The sequence below is a fragment of the Danaus plexippus genome (assembly GCF_018135715.1).
Source record: "Danaus plexippus chromosome 3 unlocalized genomic scaffold, MEX_DaPlex mxdp_25, whole genome shotgun sequence".
In the NCBI taxonomy this organism is placed as follows: domain Eukaryota; kingdom Metazoa; phylum Arthropoda; class Insecta; order Lepidoptera; family Nymphalidae; genus Danaus; species Danaus plexippus.
Window position 1 is genome coordinate 353,380 of NW_026869844.1, and position 15,690 is coordinate 369,069.

At 30.4% G+C, this 15,690-nt stretch overlaps 2 protein-coding genes across 2 annotated transcripts in view; one reads left to right on the forward strand and one right to left on the reverse strand.

The window, feature by feature from the left end:
- Positions 1–2,362, reverse strand: part of LOC116767401 (coiled-coil domain-containing protein 39) — a 10,196-nt gene extending 7,834 nt beyond the window's left edge. The window contains exons 1-6 of the mRNA XM_032657705.2: positions 2,257–2,362; positions 1,392–1,542; positions 1,206–1,314; positions 986–1,133; positions 748–905; positions 260–379 (exon numbers count right to left, since the gene is read on the reverse strand). Of these exons, the coding sequence (XP_032513596.2) occupies positions 260–379; positions 748–905; positions 986–1,133; positions 1,206–1,314; positions 1,392–1,542; positions 2,257–2,317 (747 nt within the window). The 5' untranslated portion in view covers positions 2,318–2,362. The remainder of the gene's footprint in view (positions 1–259; positions 380–747; positions 906–985; positions 1,134–1,205; positions 1,315–1,391; positions 1,543–2,256) is intronic.
- LOC116767410 (zinc finger protein 721) lies at positions 2,330–4,576 on the forward strand. Its single transcript, XM_032657719.2, has 4 exons — positions 2,330–3,170; positions 3,398–3,595; positions 3,784–3,887; positions 4,044–4,576. Exons 1-4 carry the CDS (start codon positions 2,330–2,332, stop codon positions 4,497–4,499), a joined length of 1,599 nt encoding a protein of 532 aa, XP_032513610.2. The 3' UTR covers positions 4,500–4,576.
- The last annotated feature ends 11,114 nt before the right edge of the window (positions 4,577–15,690 follow it).

Consider the following 15,690-nt stretch of genomic DNA (forward strand, 5'->3'; position numbering starts at 1 on the left):
ATTAATCAGAGAAGAACGAATTGAAAGGGTTGAATTATGTACATAAATATTTTTAAATAATAACACAGTAAATATATATTGATAAAAATGTATATAGTAAACTAAACTTGATAAATACAATAGGTAATAAAATATAATATGTACATAGAAAAAATTAAATCACGAGATAAATAATAAAGCTCTCATATATTATAATGCAATAATGAAGGAAATATATACAAGACAAAATATTTATTGATGTAGTTTGTTGTTATTTTACCTGGACAGATATTCTTTCACAAGCCCTCTCTTCTGCATTGAGATTGGACACAAGTTGATTGAGACGTTCTTGCATATGATCATGCTCCATTTTCAGCTTTTGCCGTTTTGTCTCCAGAGCCTGTATTGTATTAAATAATAAATAAGACATTTAAATCACTTGTCCATTATGTATATGTGAAGCATATAAACTAAAGTTTTGGTAAAGATACAAATTTTTGTTATATTAATATCATTTTAATTTACAAGTAAAAGAAAATGTTCGTTATTTTTTATTTTTGCATTCTGAACAATAATATTAGTAAAATTTATAAACATCAAGTTAAATTAAAAAAGATTGATTCATAATTATAGAAAGTAAATTTTCAAACTAATATGTGTATTAAATATATAAGTTTTTTGATGATATTCCAACACTTCACACAAGGTTTAATATTGATACATCACTGTAATAATTAAATTAAATGTAACATTTAATTGTTTTTGTACTTTGGCCTTAGACAGGTCTTGTTTGGTGAACTGTTCTATAGCCGTGATGTCATCAGCACTTCTTTCGAGGGCAGCTCTCCATTCCTGTAAAGCTCCACGCTCACCACACACCTCACTCTTAAGACTATCAGCCTTCTTTAGTAATTTGGCAATATTACCTTGAATAAATTATAAGTTTATCTTTAAGAGTTCCATTAAAACTGGACATCACATTGCTGACTTGATATCTTGTTCTTACTTTGAAGCTTATCAATTCTTGTTGTTATAGTATTATCCTGTTTGTGGAAGTCTGCTACATCTCTGTCAAGTCTGTCAGCCTCATTGCACGAGAGTTGTCGCAACTTCACCTCTTGTTCCAACTGCTGCTTGTGTGCAAATAATAAACGCTGAAAGTACAAGTTGATAATTTAATTTGATTGTGACTTCTTAAACTTTTTTGATTTAGAATCCCGACCTACCGTATTTTCCTGATATTCCGATTGAACATGATGTTTATATTTATTAAGATCATCTTGTTTTTGATTTTGTAAAATGAGAGCTTCTTTCAAGCGCTGTATCTCATTTTGCCTAGAAATTAAAATATATTAGCTTATACTACACCAACACAAATCACAAAACAAAAAATGTTAAATGAATATATCTACCTATCAATTAGGAGAGTCTCTAGATTTTGATTGTCAGGGTTGGCTAAAGGAATTCTAGTTCCTTGATTCCATCCAAGCTCTTCCAGGAGTTGGGCCATGTATTGTGGCACATTTCCGTTTGGATTTGGCATTTTAATAAACAAATAAAATACTAAAGTAACAAAATTCAAAAATCAGTTTCCTAACAAGTGACAACTGCTAAGAGAACAAAATAAACATTTTTGTCGCCATAGCAAAATGTACCGCCACAATTCGAAAAATTCAAAGCAAACAATTAATTGTCATTTGCGACAAAAAAAATCACTAACAGACTATACGATAACTCAATGTAAATTTCCGGTAAATACGGTTGTTCCAATGCTTAAAACCTTTTAGAGAAATATGAATAATGAAATTTATAAAAAATTCTTATAATTTAAATTTTGTATCAGGGAATAATAAAACATGCAATAGAACCATAACACAAATCTCTGAAATATCTTTTTCAATATTTTTCTTAAGAGTTGATGTTCTTTGTATAATTTTGCAACGACCGGGTGGAAAATACCTTTTTATCAATAAAATGTATAAGATTTTCCTATCAAACACATATGTCTTTTTTAATTTTTTTTCACTTTTTTAACTAGGCTTTCTAGCATTTCAACTAACCAATAAATATTTAATGTATTCGTGGCCCTAAAAACAACACCATCTTTTGCTAATCCCAATAATATAGTTCAATCAAAACGAACCCTTCTTATTAAATTGTTTGTATTCCTATTTTATTTTATCATATTGGGCGAGAAAATTTTGACATGCTTATGATGTTTAATTTCTTGAAATGCCGCCAAAAGAATGTATGCGCAATCTTCCAAAAATAACTCACGAGCAGCTAGTATTCCGTTTGAGCTGTAGTATACAGTCGATATCTGTGACAGCCCATTCATTTCTTTTTAATAATGAGTGCTGACGCTGCATCACTACCGTGCCCTATCTGTTTACACACTGGAGTTTTTGATACCCCTCAATCTCTCAAAGACAGGCTGATATATGTTTCCACTAATAAAATTCCATGTCCAGTTTGCCAAGAAGAACTCGTTGGTTTAGATAAACTGACTATTCATTTATTTAGTCATGTGAAGATGTTACAAACTGAAGTTCCAGCGTTACAACAACATACAAAGATAAAAAATACACCTTCACAAAAGAATTCAACGACGACAGACCAGCAGAAAAAAATCAAAGCATCGGTATCTAAAAATAAAACGTTATCATTAGCCAACACCCAAGTAAAGTATGTGAAAATTTATCCCAAATTACCAGTTATAGCTATCAACGCTATGCCCATACTCGACATATCTAAAAGTCAAGAAAAAAATAACTCTTCGTTAACTCATGTCAATAATGAAAAAAATGTCATGCAAAATAGCAATAGATGCAGCATTTGTGGCTTACATTTTGTGGATGCTGATATACTTAAAATGCATAAATGTCTGATACACAACGTTGACGACCATTCGAACAATTCATTATCGCAATACAATTGTCACCTGTGCTCTAAAACTTTCAAGATGAGAGGTTCGTTGATGGTTCATTTAAGAGTTGCGCACTATGGTTTTACATCTAGTGATCATTCAGAATCGAATTTAAACAATGAGATCAAAGAGAAAATAGAAATACACTTAAAAGACAAGCCGCACAATGATGACCGGCACGATGGTAAACAGTGGCAGTGCGATGTGTGCAGAAAATCTTTTACGACAAAATATTTCCTCAAGAAACATAAGCGTCTTCATACAGGTTAAATTTCATTGGTGTTATTTAAGAGATAATATTGTATACTAACAACATATCTTCATGACATAAATATCAATACAAAATTCAGAAAATTTTCTTACTTTGGGGCACTAACATTCCATCATTCGGTAACACTCAATATAAAATAAGGTATTCAAATTTTATCAACAATTTATCGTTGAAAAACCTAATACAAATATCTAATTCTGAAAATATATATGTATTTCCAGGTGAGACGCCGTATGCTTGTAATCAGTGTAATAAAACATTTACATTTCAACAATCTTACCATAAGCATTTATTATATCATAATGATGAAAAACCGCATACCTGCACTTTTTGTGGAAGAGCTTTTAAAGAATTGTCTACTCTTCATAATCACCAGCGAATTCATACTGGTGAAAAACCATTCGCCTGCGAAACTTGTGGTGAGTAGTGCACACATAAGTATAATTGTATGTACCTACATATATATAACTTTATCTTTGATATTACAATAATTTTAATAATAAAAGTACCCACCGTAACGTTTATATATATATTTTACGAAGAAATTAACAAATTATGATGAAATTTACGTATGTAATGGATAAAATTGTATTTTCTTTCTTTTCAGGAAAATGTTTTCGTCAAAGGGTGTCATATTTGGTACACAGGCGCATACATACAGGTGCCATGCCGTATAAGTGTACAGCATGTGAAAAAAGTTTTAGATATAAAGTTAGTAATATTGTCAAACTTCGTGTAGTGTTAAAGCTACATATAAAACAAATTTTTAATCAATAAAATTTAAATTCGAAGACGGAATTATATTTTTTGTTATAGCTGGATTTTTAATTTTTTTGATAATTATATAAATTGAAATGTATGGTACAGGTATCCCAAAGGACCCACAAATGTCAAAATCAGCCTCCAGGTACAGTCGTTAGGAAAACAGTAAATCTGGTTGAAAAATTAAAAAAGAAACAAACACTGGAAGACTCTTATGAAAAAGGGACAATTTTAGATGAGAAAAATCCTATTTACTCTAATAAAAAGTATCCAGAAGTATCAGAAGTAAATGCTGAATTAGTACTAACAGGAGCACAACTATCGCTGGAAGATATGGAATCTGATAATTTTACTATAATAACTGACGATTTTAATCAAAATCGACCGGTTTGTACAAGCGTGGTTCCATCAGAAGAAAAACATATGGAAACATTCCCAAATAACATTGACGAATTAATTGAATCTATTCCTTTAAATGATAAGAGTATTCCATCGCCATCTGAAATTTTAAAAAATCTTTGCCTCTCTAATGATCACGATTTTATTTCTGATAATTGTTAACTTTTTATTGGTCACATAAAATATTGTAATTAATTAAAACCATACATTTTTTAAACATAATAAAATATAAGTATGTATTATATTATTTTATTGATACTACATCTGAAAAGGCACCTGTCATACAGCAAACTTTTTTTTTTACAATAATAATAATGTTATTCGAGATTCAAGAACTCTTAATATTAACGTATTTATTACAATTTATATTTCTAATAGTATTTATTATATGATAATATTATATTATAGGAGTAAGTAGTTGTAATAATTTTTAATGCTAGCGCTCGTTTACATGTAGACAGGTTCCTTACTCAACATTTACTTTAAGTTCATAATATAAGAGAAGATTTTAAAAATTCAAACTGGTCATTACTATAAATTCTACAAAAAAATATTAACTATAGTTTATAGAAAAAGTGATGGTCATTTACAATTATGTTTAATCTTAATAATTAAGATAATCTTTCAAATACATAATATTGAAAGACAAACTATCTTTCAAATGTTAATGTGATTTTTTTTTAAACTTCGATATTAGCTCCACACAATGCCCATTTATATACTTCTACGCAGAGAAGCAAGTTGAGATAGTATACTATTATTAGCTCATTACAATAAAAATTGTGAGACCACTTAAAAAGATACACCTGTTAATAATTTTACTTGGGTACATTTATTATCGAGACACTTGGAAATATCATACAACTTGTTTGAGATCTTCGAGACTATTTTATAGAAAAGTATCCATTCAGTGGTTGTGACGTAAAAAACTTAAATTTTTGAGTAAGTAAATAAAATATAATGAAGCATTCTTCGTTTCCAAAATATATTTTTAATACCAAGCTAATATTGATTAAATAAGTTATTAACAACCCAAAAAAGATTGAAATTATTCTTATAATCACGAATGTTACATTATTTATTTACATATTATGTATTGATTAAAGATATACTTAATTAGTATTTAAAAAGTATTGATGGCCTATATTAGAGAATTTAAAATTTTATAAATAAAACTATACACGATATTAATAGGCTGGGTATAAAATTTTGATAAACTTTACTCTTAAAATATTTTATTTTAGTACACACCAATAACTTAACGGTTTTTTTAAAACATCGAACATTGAGGTTCTTACTTAGTCTATGCTTACTTGGAAATAATATTATCTGTTGCTTGTGATTGTTATTGAAGATTTGTAAAAGAATATGCTCTCTGTATCAGCCAGCTGTTTTAATTTTTATTTTAGTGTTTGAAAATCAGTGGAAAACATTATGGATCAAAATTTAACAGTGTCAATCAACTTTTAGCAGTGTCATTTTGTGAACAGAAGTGATTTAATTGCATATTCTGAAATTAAAGTAGTGTTGAAAAAATAATCGATTCGAGGTTTTGTCAAACACCACGACTAAACTACGTTTTATTAATTAATTAGATCACATTTTAGTTAACTTGTTTTGTTGAGATGATTACAAATTGAGATCGTAGACTTTGTGAAATGAATTACTAATAAAAGAAGGCCGTCTTTTAAGCATTTAAAGGTAAGCTATTCAGCTTAATATATATGACAAAAGATCGTAGATCTTTGTTAAAATATCGCCTTATTAAAAAACGAAGGCCATTTTATTCTTGTCGCATAAAAATGAACTGTTTTTTAACATTTATGCAGTATCATATCAAAATTGCAAGTGTAGATTAGTTTATACGTCAGACATGCTTTAAGTAAATCCCGAATTTAATGCTTAATAATCTAATAAACATGAACATTATTTCACTATACAAGAATTCTTTATCTGTTTCTTGCATAGTCTTACTCAGTGAGACTGAGACAAAGATAGAATTTGGTGAATTTAGGTCATCTTTGCCTTATTTCCATTTCTACATAAGGGGGTCAATTTTTAATTCTACTTACTATTTCGATTTTATTAATTTTATGAAACAAATATTTTTTAGGACTTGTACATAATTTTTGAGCTGATAAATTTGTGCTTGTAAAATTATTACCCACACATATTTTATCTTATATCTCGGTTATATTTAGGGCAAACATCATTTGCGGAGTCATTCCTTGTACATTATGTATCTGGTAAATAACATGTACATGCATTCCTTGCTTCCTATTTAATTAGGGCATTATCTCAACATAATGTTGTCATTATAAAAAAATGTTTATTGTTCTATTATCACCTCACGAACTATTTGTTCTGTTACATAATTAAGAAAAAAGACTGTTTAAATAGGTTTATACATTCATAGATACCACATTCATTGGATTATGTCTTTTAACTCTATATGTGGAAGGATTTAATTCTCTTTGTTTGTTGTTTGGGTTCTTTAACAAATAGGTCCTATTTAAGTGACTCATAAACAAATCTGCTGATTGATTGTGTAGGAGCTATACTTATAGTATTTTAATATAATTATTGATTTATTTTAATAAAATGAATTGATTTAAAATTTAAAAAAAAACCAAAACAAAATGAAATGCAGCTAAATTAAGTGTATTATTTAGTTATAAATTTTTAGAATAATTTTTTAATATAATTCGAGCAAATTATATAAAGAATATTTATTTTCCCTTGTTTAAAGCTATTTTGAGACTGTGTCTAGATTGAAATACCTTAAATATATATCAGTAATGTACTATACATAATTACATATAAAATAAACAGCAGGCAGTTTAATACAAACTCAAAATGTATCATTAAGCACTTACATTTCATGGGTCTTTGAGGACAAGACGATAGTTATCAATGAAAAAAAATTATATCATGAATATATTCATAGAATAAATACATATATATTATCATGTAGTGGTTATCAGTTTCTGATAAATATGAAATAGACAAACATATGCCAGCTCTTACCTTTACATTAACTGTAAACCAAGAGTGCACAATACATTTGACAATATTTATATTGCTGGAATCTGTGTTGATGGGCAAGATTAATGACAAATTTGTAAATCTGCCCACTGGTTTGACAAATCTGCCCACTGGTGAGCAAAGGCCTCTTCTAACATAGAGAAGGTTAGAGCATTAATCGTCATACTTGCTCAAGTTGGATTGATGAATTTTAACTTAAATTTTGAAATTATAAGTCCAGGTTTCCTTATGATGTTTTCCTTCACTGCCAGTCACTGGTGTCTAAATACTCTTAGAAAGTAACATGTCACTTGGAAAAAACTGCATTGGTACTTGCCAGGTTTCGAATCTGCACCCGCATGCACATGAGATGGGCTTTTAACTTCTAAGCTACCACAACCCACAAATTTGCATAATGTAGATGTATTTCGATGGCAATCTATTTAATTATTTGTTCCTTAAAAAGTATCCAAAGATGCTAATGATGCGTTGTCAGGAAATATTCTTGAAGTGATGTTACTTTACAAAAAGTACTTGTATAGTATTGCTCAAGGATAGCACTTGTTATAAGGAGTAACAATATGAAAAAATCTGCTAAACTTGGGTTATAATAACCAAAATAACAATTTGTATGGAACCTTTTTCTCCTACCTGTCTTGGATTTTATCCCTTCAATTCATTAGAATTTCTGAGACCCATTGATTAAAGATGTCTATTGGTACCAATATCATTTTAACAAATTTTGTACAACAATTATCTGTTTTTTTTTTTGTATTATTACAACTTAAAAAATAATGTTAAGGTAAATTTGTTCAACTCTTTGTTGTCTTTTTCTCTTCAACGACGTAACCACACTATAGAATGACGTAGAACATCCCAAATCCAATTCTATTCCCAAGGGTAATATCATGCTCCGAGGAGACCTGGTGGTTATTATTTCAATATGTAAGTTTCACTAAATAGCAATAGTTTTTTTTTATTCCTTTCAAAGCTGTTTGGCGTACTATCGTGACATACTTAAAGACTCACCAGAGTACTTTAAAACATGCAAATTTTTTTGTTGAAATTAACATTTAATATATTTGAAATAAACGTATTTCGCTTCTTTATGTTATATGAGATGATTATATATTGGCAAATAAAAAATTAAGAGTTATTGAAAATCTTTAACGCAATTCGGATATTTTTTTTATGTATGTAGAATTATGTATTAAAAATGGCATCATCGACCCGGGTACAACTTCAGGGCAGGGCGTCCGTATCGATCGGATCTCAGACCAGCCGAACCCGACACCTTTTACCTATTCAACAATTTTTTGTTCCAATCTCAATTTAGATGAATTTATCGTCTCAAACATGCGCTTAGCGTAAAATGAATCACGTTTGACGTAAACAATTTTAATTTTATTTATTTATTTGTATATGTACCATAGAATAAAAATTACAAGTAAAAAAAAATTCCCTTATAGAGATCAATAATTTTCACTGTTTACAATGTTTGTCTCGATTTAAACATAGCACTGCGAACGGATAAGTGTATGGAATGATATCATCATAATTTCAAACATATTTTGTTGGCTTCGGACAGAAATAGTGACAAAACACCTGACTCGCGCTAACATCGTTAAATCTCGCCCGCGATCCCATACAGGCTTAAATATAAACGCAGATGCACATGTTACTTATCTTATCCAGACGTTTGATATGCAGGCCTTGCTTGCTCAGGGAATATTTAAATTCTATTAAGTTTTATAAAACATAATGTTAATCTTAAAATACGTCGTAATACATAGTCTGATGTCTAGCATGATGGAAACTTTTATAATCCTTGTACTTTAAAATTTTCTTTTGTAGCGATTTTTCTTTGTCTAGCCATTGTAATAGTCCCTTCGATAGATTTTATTCTTTAAAATTACTTTGGTCGTTGTGGAATTGGTTTTCTTTTTCTTTTGTTGCTGGATTAAGGTCAAGGGAATTATTTTCCTTGAAGCTTTGAAATATTGAATACTAAGTATTTGAAAGGTTTCATCTTTAACGAAATAGATGTTCAGCTCCTTTTCAAAACGTCGAATTTGAAAAAGGAACCTGAAAGTCTATCGCTTTGTTCTTAACGCGCATTAATATAAACCTGAATAAAAAATATTGTACAAATAAACCATGTACAATTTAAATTTAATTTTATTATAAAAATAATAGAATTGCAACACGCTTTCCGTATTATTCGATGTATGTTGGAGATAATATTACCGATTCGATAAATTCTATACCGATTTCTAACCGTGGATCTGCAAGGCGTGCACGAAATGATATACAGTAGTGGCCTACATACGCAAATTGCGTAACGACCCTACACTTGAACCAAATTACTGGTCCGCTAACACTTGGATTTATAAATGGAACACCAATTTGAAAACATTTAACAAATTATGCTTATTTAGTTTTGAATTATGAAAATACCTGTTAAAAAAGAGCAATAGGACATAGAAAACTTTTATACAAAAGCATGAGCGTAACACACTTTAGGTAAAATCAATGGTATATTGACAATTCTCTCATTCTATTATCTCATTTATCCAACATAACCTGGTCCTTCGACTAGCTGTGCTGGATGAAATATTCGACTTATTGGAGGTAATCTAAAAGAAAGATAGCGGTTGCAGCACCATTGGTTGTGCAAGAGTTACCGGCTTCGAGTTATCACGAAACATTTCGGGTTCACGTTGGCGCCGTTACGACACTATGACGGAGTTGCTTTCTCCAATCGTTAACAATTGAAAGCCGTGCCAGCAGCTTTTTGATTATTTACAGCCGTTCGCCATGGTTCAGGGCTGTTTTATGCATAAACCGTTTATTTCGTATTAAGGTCGCCCACGAGAAACGGACAGTTTTAGAAGGGAATGTTTTGTAACGAAATGATTGATTATTATTTAAGATGTATCGTTTTATAATGAGATCTAAGATTTTCGCGAGTACCGTATTCATTTAAATGAAACTAATATTTTTTCAGATAAACTACGCGGATTTTTATTATTTAAAAAACTACATAATCCCGACGTTTCGGTTACTTTTCAGCAACCATGATCACGGGCAGACGAGACGTCGGGATTATGTAGTTTTTTAAATAATAAAAATCCGCGTAGTTTATCCGTAAAAATATTAGTTTCATTTAAATGTATCGTTTATGTCTGTTGCTATTGACATTAAATTAACACACTAATAATGTAAATGCGTTGATATGTTATAAATTTAAATTGAAAGTAACGACCCAGTTGCTTATTATGTGTACACTACACATATTCTTTTCTTTAAATGCTTTAAGTTAAATTCAATCAACATATTGACTCGCTTGGTAAGTATTGTTTACAATAATCGAACAAAGCTTTCTCCTATTGAATAATATTATTATCAATGTAATTAGTGAACTTAAATATCCTATTTATAAACACGTATCTACATCGCTCGAATAACGTCGTTATATAGTCTTTGTTATAAAATTATATAAATACATCATTAACATAACTCATCAATAATGTCTCGTATATAATATGATATATTTAAACATTTTTTTTTTAAATTTTCGATCCATCATTAAGTTTAATTCTTCGATTTTAAAGGCCAAATTCTAAAGTGAACAACGTATAAAAATTTACAGAGAAAAATATATTTTGAGTAATGTTAGTTCTTCATAAAACATTTTATTTCTTATATACGTATATAATTTTATAAATCATTATAAGCCATAAATTTCATATTCAACAAATATTTTTCCTCGACTGTTGTGAACCTCAATTAAGTGGTTGTTTTTTTATAGTATTGTTTTTCCTAAATGCATAATATGTAAAATATTATCTTAGTCTGATATAATATAGTTGGTATATACTCGGTTTTTTGCAACACTACAAAAAAAAAACTCAATTGGCATAACCTTGAAAGGGCCCAGTTAAATGGTTGGACTTTGATACTATCGTTTTTATATCTGTTAATCAATTAATTGCAAATAATTTTGTCTCAAAATTAACGTTTATTGTAGGTTGCAATAAAATAAAAGATATATATAATTTCCTCATTAATTGTCTCCAGTTCAAAGTTACGTCGTCGAATCGATCATTCAGTCTTTTTATTCATTGTTAATACATGCATTGGCATTATTTTCCCATAGCCAATTGAAAGTGACCTGAATTACACGTAAGGGTAACACGTGTTTATTAAAAGCAAATTTGTATGATACATATTAGACGAATTGATTGCTTTTTCCCGAGACATTCAGTTCGATTTTATAATTTATTTTTATATATTGGATTTCTCGAACTTATTATTGCTTATTTGTTGGTATAAAGATAAAAATTGTCTTTCATAACTCTCGAGTATTGATTTAGGTCTCTCAAGGAACTGGTCAAGTGGCTACTTAATTCGACCCTCCTTCCCGTTAAAAATCATAACGCACTTACGTGATGTCTTATTATTTTTTTTCAGTACATTAGTTTTAATATAAGCAGAGAAACATTGTTAAATTGTCACGCAGAAACCGCTGAACATAGATGTATACATTTTTGCAATAACCTAGCCCTTATATTTATTTAAAGGTGATAGTTTTCTTGTATACTGATAAAAACAAATATATCTACTATTCCAAAAATTCATTTATACAGTAGTATAAAAAGGTTTTTTTGTTCACCTTCACAAACCAGTCAGTTTTTGAGAATATCGCTTGAAAATATAATCGTTAAACATGGAATCTTTGTTTTGTATTGGGTAAATACGCAAAAATGTTATTATATCAGAAGGTATCATCGCGTAGGGACGAGGGAGCACCTACTTTCAATTGAATTTAAGTTTGCCTTACAAACATAATATCCTTTCCAACCCTACACATTGGCTTTGTACCCTTGTTTGAGATCGGTAAATAAGACAAAATAAGACAGCGCTGTATGCAGCACAATACGACCTTCGTAGCGGCGAGATTTAAAGGAAACTGGTTTATCATACTTCACGATTAATATAGGTATTTTTGTTAATAAAATATATTAAATTCTGTATAAATTATATTTAATCTACAGCTTACACGGGCTAAAGAAAGTCCGAGCCTAGTTTACTATGGTAAAAAATAATAACATATATGTACTTTTAAAATTATTATTTGGAAAATATAATAATTCAACTAACATTACTTATGGAGTTTTTAAAGTTTCATACATCTTCTATGTAATTTTAAATAAAGGTTTATTAAATTGTGTCGACTGTGATTTTTGCCTTGTATAATTAGTAGGGCCTTATCGGAAGGGTCGACAGAGAGTTCGTTGAACCTGTAGGGATCCCGAGACTCGCGACTGCGTGTGTTTCGGTGTCGGACGACCGGCGGGGGCGAGGGCTCGGGCGCTGCACCGGCCCGGTCGTTGACTCCCCCCTGTTGCAACCGTGTGAAATATACATTGATTTTGTTACACACCCGCTATATAGACGAAACATTGATTGTAATACTGTACATGTATACACATTATATGGCGTGTATGTCGCTAACGAGCTTCGATTCATTTAGAGAATTTCTATTTTGAGTCGTAGTATTATTAGACGCAGTACGCGGCGACATGGTAGCTACACGGCCAGCGATATAACGGTTATAGGAATGAAAATAAACCAATGTATACACGAAGAACAGTTATAGAGTGCTGCTGTTCGAATATTAACCAGGAAACACGTCCATTAGCTTGGAGGTACGGCTGTGATGTCGATGAGTAAAAATGGAAAGGCTTTTGTCTCTTCTCCGTAACATTTTGTGTGTGTGCTTGGAGTCTTAGTATACTAAATTCGATAAGCAATTGCGAATCAGGCAAATGAAGTCTGATACGGGGTGACCATTCGTATAGGTCCGAGCCCCGAGGTGAACGAGATCGCACGTGTCTGTGGGCAGAACAGCCAGGTTGTCGACCGTCGGCCTTGGGGTGCAGCCCCTCGCTTTGTTCATAACACGATTATATTGTATCCGATACAAAGATATACATTCTGTGTACTGAAACTCACATTCAATACTCATGAAATATATTACAGTTGAATTTCTACTGCTCTACGATACATTAAATATGATGAGATTTTGGTCACAGCTAAGCGTTTCTAGATTTAAAGTAGAATTGAAAATGCTATTTCAACGTCGGTTATTCGATCATCTGATTCGTTATTGTCACAATCGCTAACATCTGGTGTTATTGTTTATACAATTGTATAAGACCAGGTTTATGTTCATTGTTACCGTCTACCTGTGCTCGTCCCAAAAAACACACGCCTCGTCTCAGAGGATTCACTACCTGCAGTTGCACCGTGCGTTTATTATCAGGGCATGTTTTTCGTCCACCTTTGGAGTTGTTACTAGTCATCGACGATTTATTCCGAGATTTTAATGTTGCTCTTTATAATTTTGTTTACTTTAAACGTCGCTCTCTTCCCTACCGGATTTTTCGGATAAAATGTAACCACCGTGTTACATACAGGATAGCTTTTTTCATACGAAATAAATACGAATTGGTTTCCACAACATTTTCTTTGATGGGCTGACAAATTTAAAAAAAAGAATCAAATTCTCATATCAAATTATAGCTATACCTATATATTCATAAGATTTAAGCAGCTCAAAAAACAATATTAATTTTCATTGCTATGTTTACTGCACGGAAAGCATATTCGAAATTATTAACAGTTAAAAAAACAGTACAGTAATATTGTTTTAGATAAGAAACAGAGTTAAATAAAGATGTGGACTTATGTATTTAGAGGAATTTTTGGTCGCTGATAGCTTATAGGAGGGCTTATAGTATGTGAGTTTAGCAAAAAAAATAAATCTAACGTAGATAGTGAAAAGCCAAAAACTGGTGCACTAATAAGTTTAATGTAAAACTTTTTTGTTAATCATATAATTATTATCATTAAATATTTTTTAATTCATTATCCCTAATGGCCGTACATCACCCACCGACCTTATATAACGTAAGGTCGACCTTCGTGTAAATAATCTGGTCCTTTGTCCTTGTCTGGCTTTAGTGTGAGCCGTGTAGTTTGTATTCAACTAGCACACCTCTAATATAACTTCTGTGCATTGTGTGAATATTATAAGAAATTGCGCATTTTCATGGCAGCATGTGAGAATGTGACGAATATTGTTTTATCGCACAACGATATTAGTAAATAAACGTGAATACCTACGTGAAAAACTTCACAATAAAAGTATAATTTAGATTTATATGCAATCATAATAAAATGACAAAAGTGCTTAATATTTTTATTACCTATTTAAATATTTGTTTCGTTAAAGGGAAGATATTGTTTGACCGTTACCTCTATTTGTTGTTATGAAGAAACGGATATTCACAGAATCGATGAACAGTAAGTCTATAGCTAACACGAAAAACTGGTCGTCATGAAACGGTCTAGTGTAAAAAATCATCTAAATATATATGAAATACAAAACAGTCAATATATAAGTATGTGTAAGCCATAATTCAAGTAACGTATATATTTTTTAAAATTTAAAACATTACTATCAATTTTATAGCTAATTTCGAATCTTGAATAAGTATAATAAGACGGTGATATCTCACAACGGTATCTATGTTTACCATACGTATGCATAGTCACACTATATACGAAGTGTTTCGCGTTTCTTATTCAATAACCAACGTTAATATGATATGTTTTATGAATGTTAAAACGAAAACGCTTATGTATTATGAAGGTGCACACTCATGGTTAGCTTACTGGCGATGGGTTTATCAGTCTTTAATCTGAACCATCTGGTCCATGTCATTGACACCTACTATAAGATACTTTAAAATCAATTAACCATCTTATCAATATTCATAAGTTATTTATATGTAAAACTATCATTTGGAACACAATCCGCCATTTTGATTTTCAAAGTAATTTACTGTGACAGTGGTCAATGACACGAAAAAATATTTGATTAATTAATGAAAAAAATAGGCCAAAAACCATAAACCAACCAACCAGGCCAAAAATAATAAATAATTGGTTTAGCGATTTTAAGACTTGCTATACATTTCTGTCACTTGTCATTTATTAAACTAAATTTTTGAAATTATATTTAAAATATACGTTAAAAGCATTTATAAAACATGTGAGATAAAATATATATACCTGATGTAACTAATAAAAACAATAATGCTAAAATATTATTAAACAATAAGTGTAATGCATTTTCACCTACGCAACGGCGGACACGTGCATTGCAAGGTTTTTTTTTTTATAAAGATTTCGGTTATGAGGTCAAGCCATCAGGCCGCTCACAGCCAATATTTGTTTATATTAATGGATGTACTCGTTA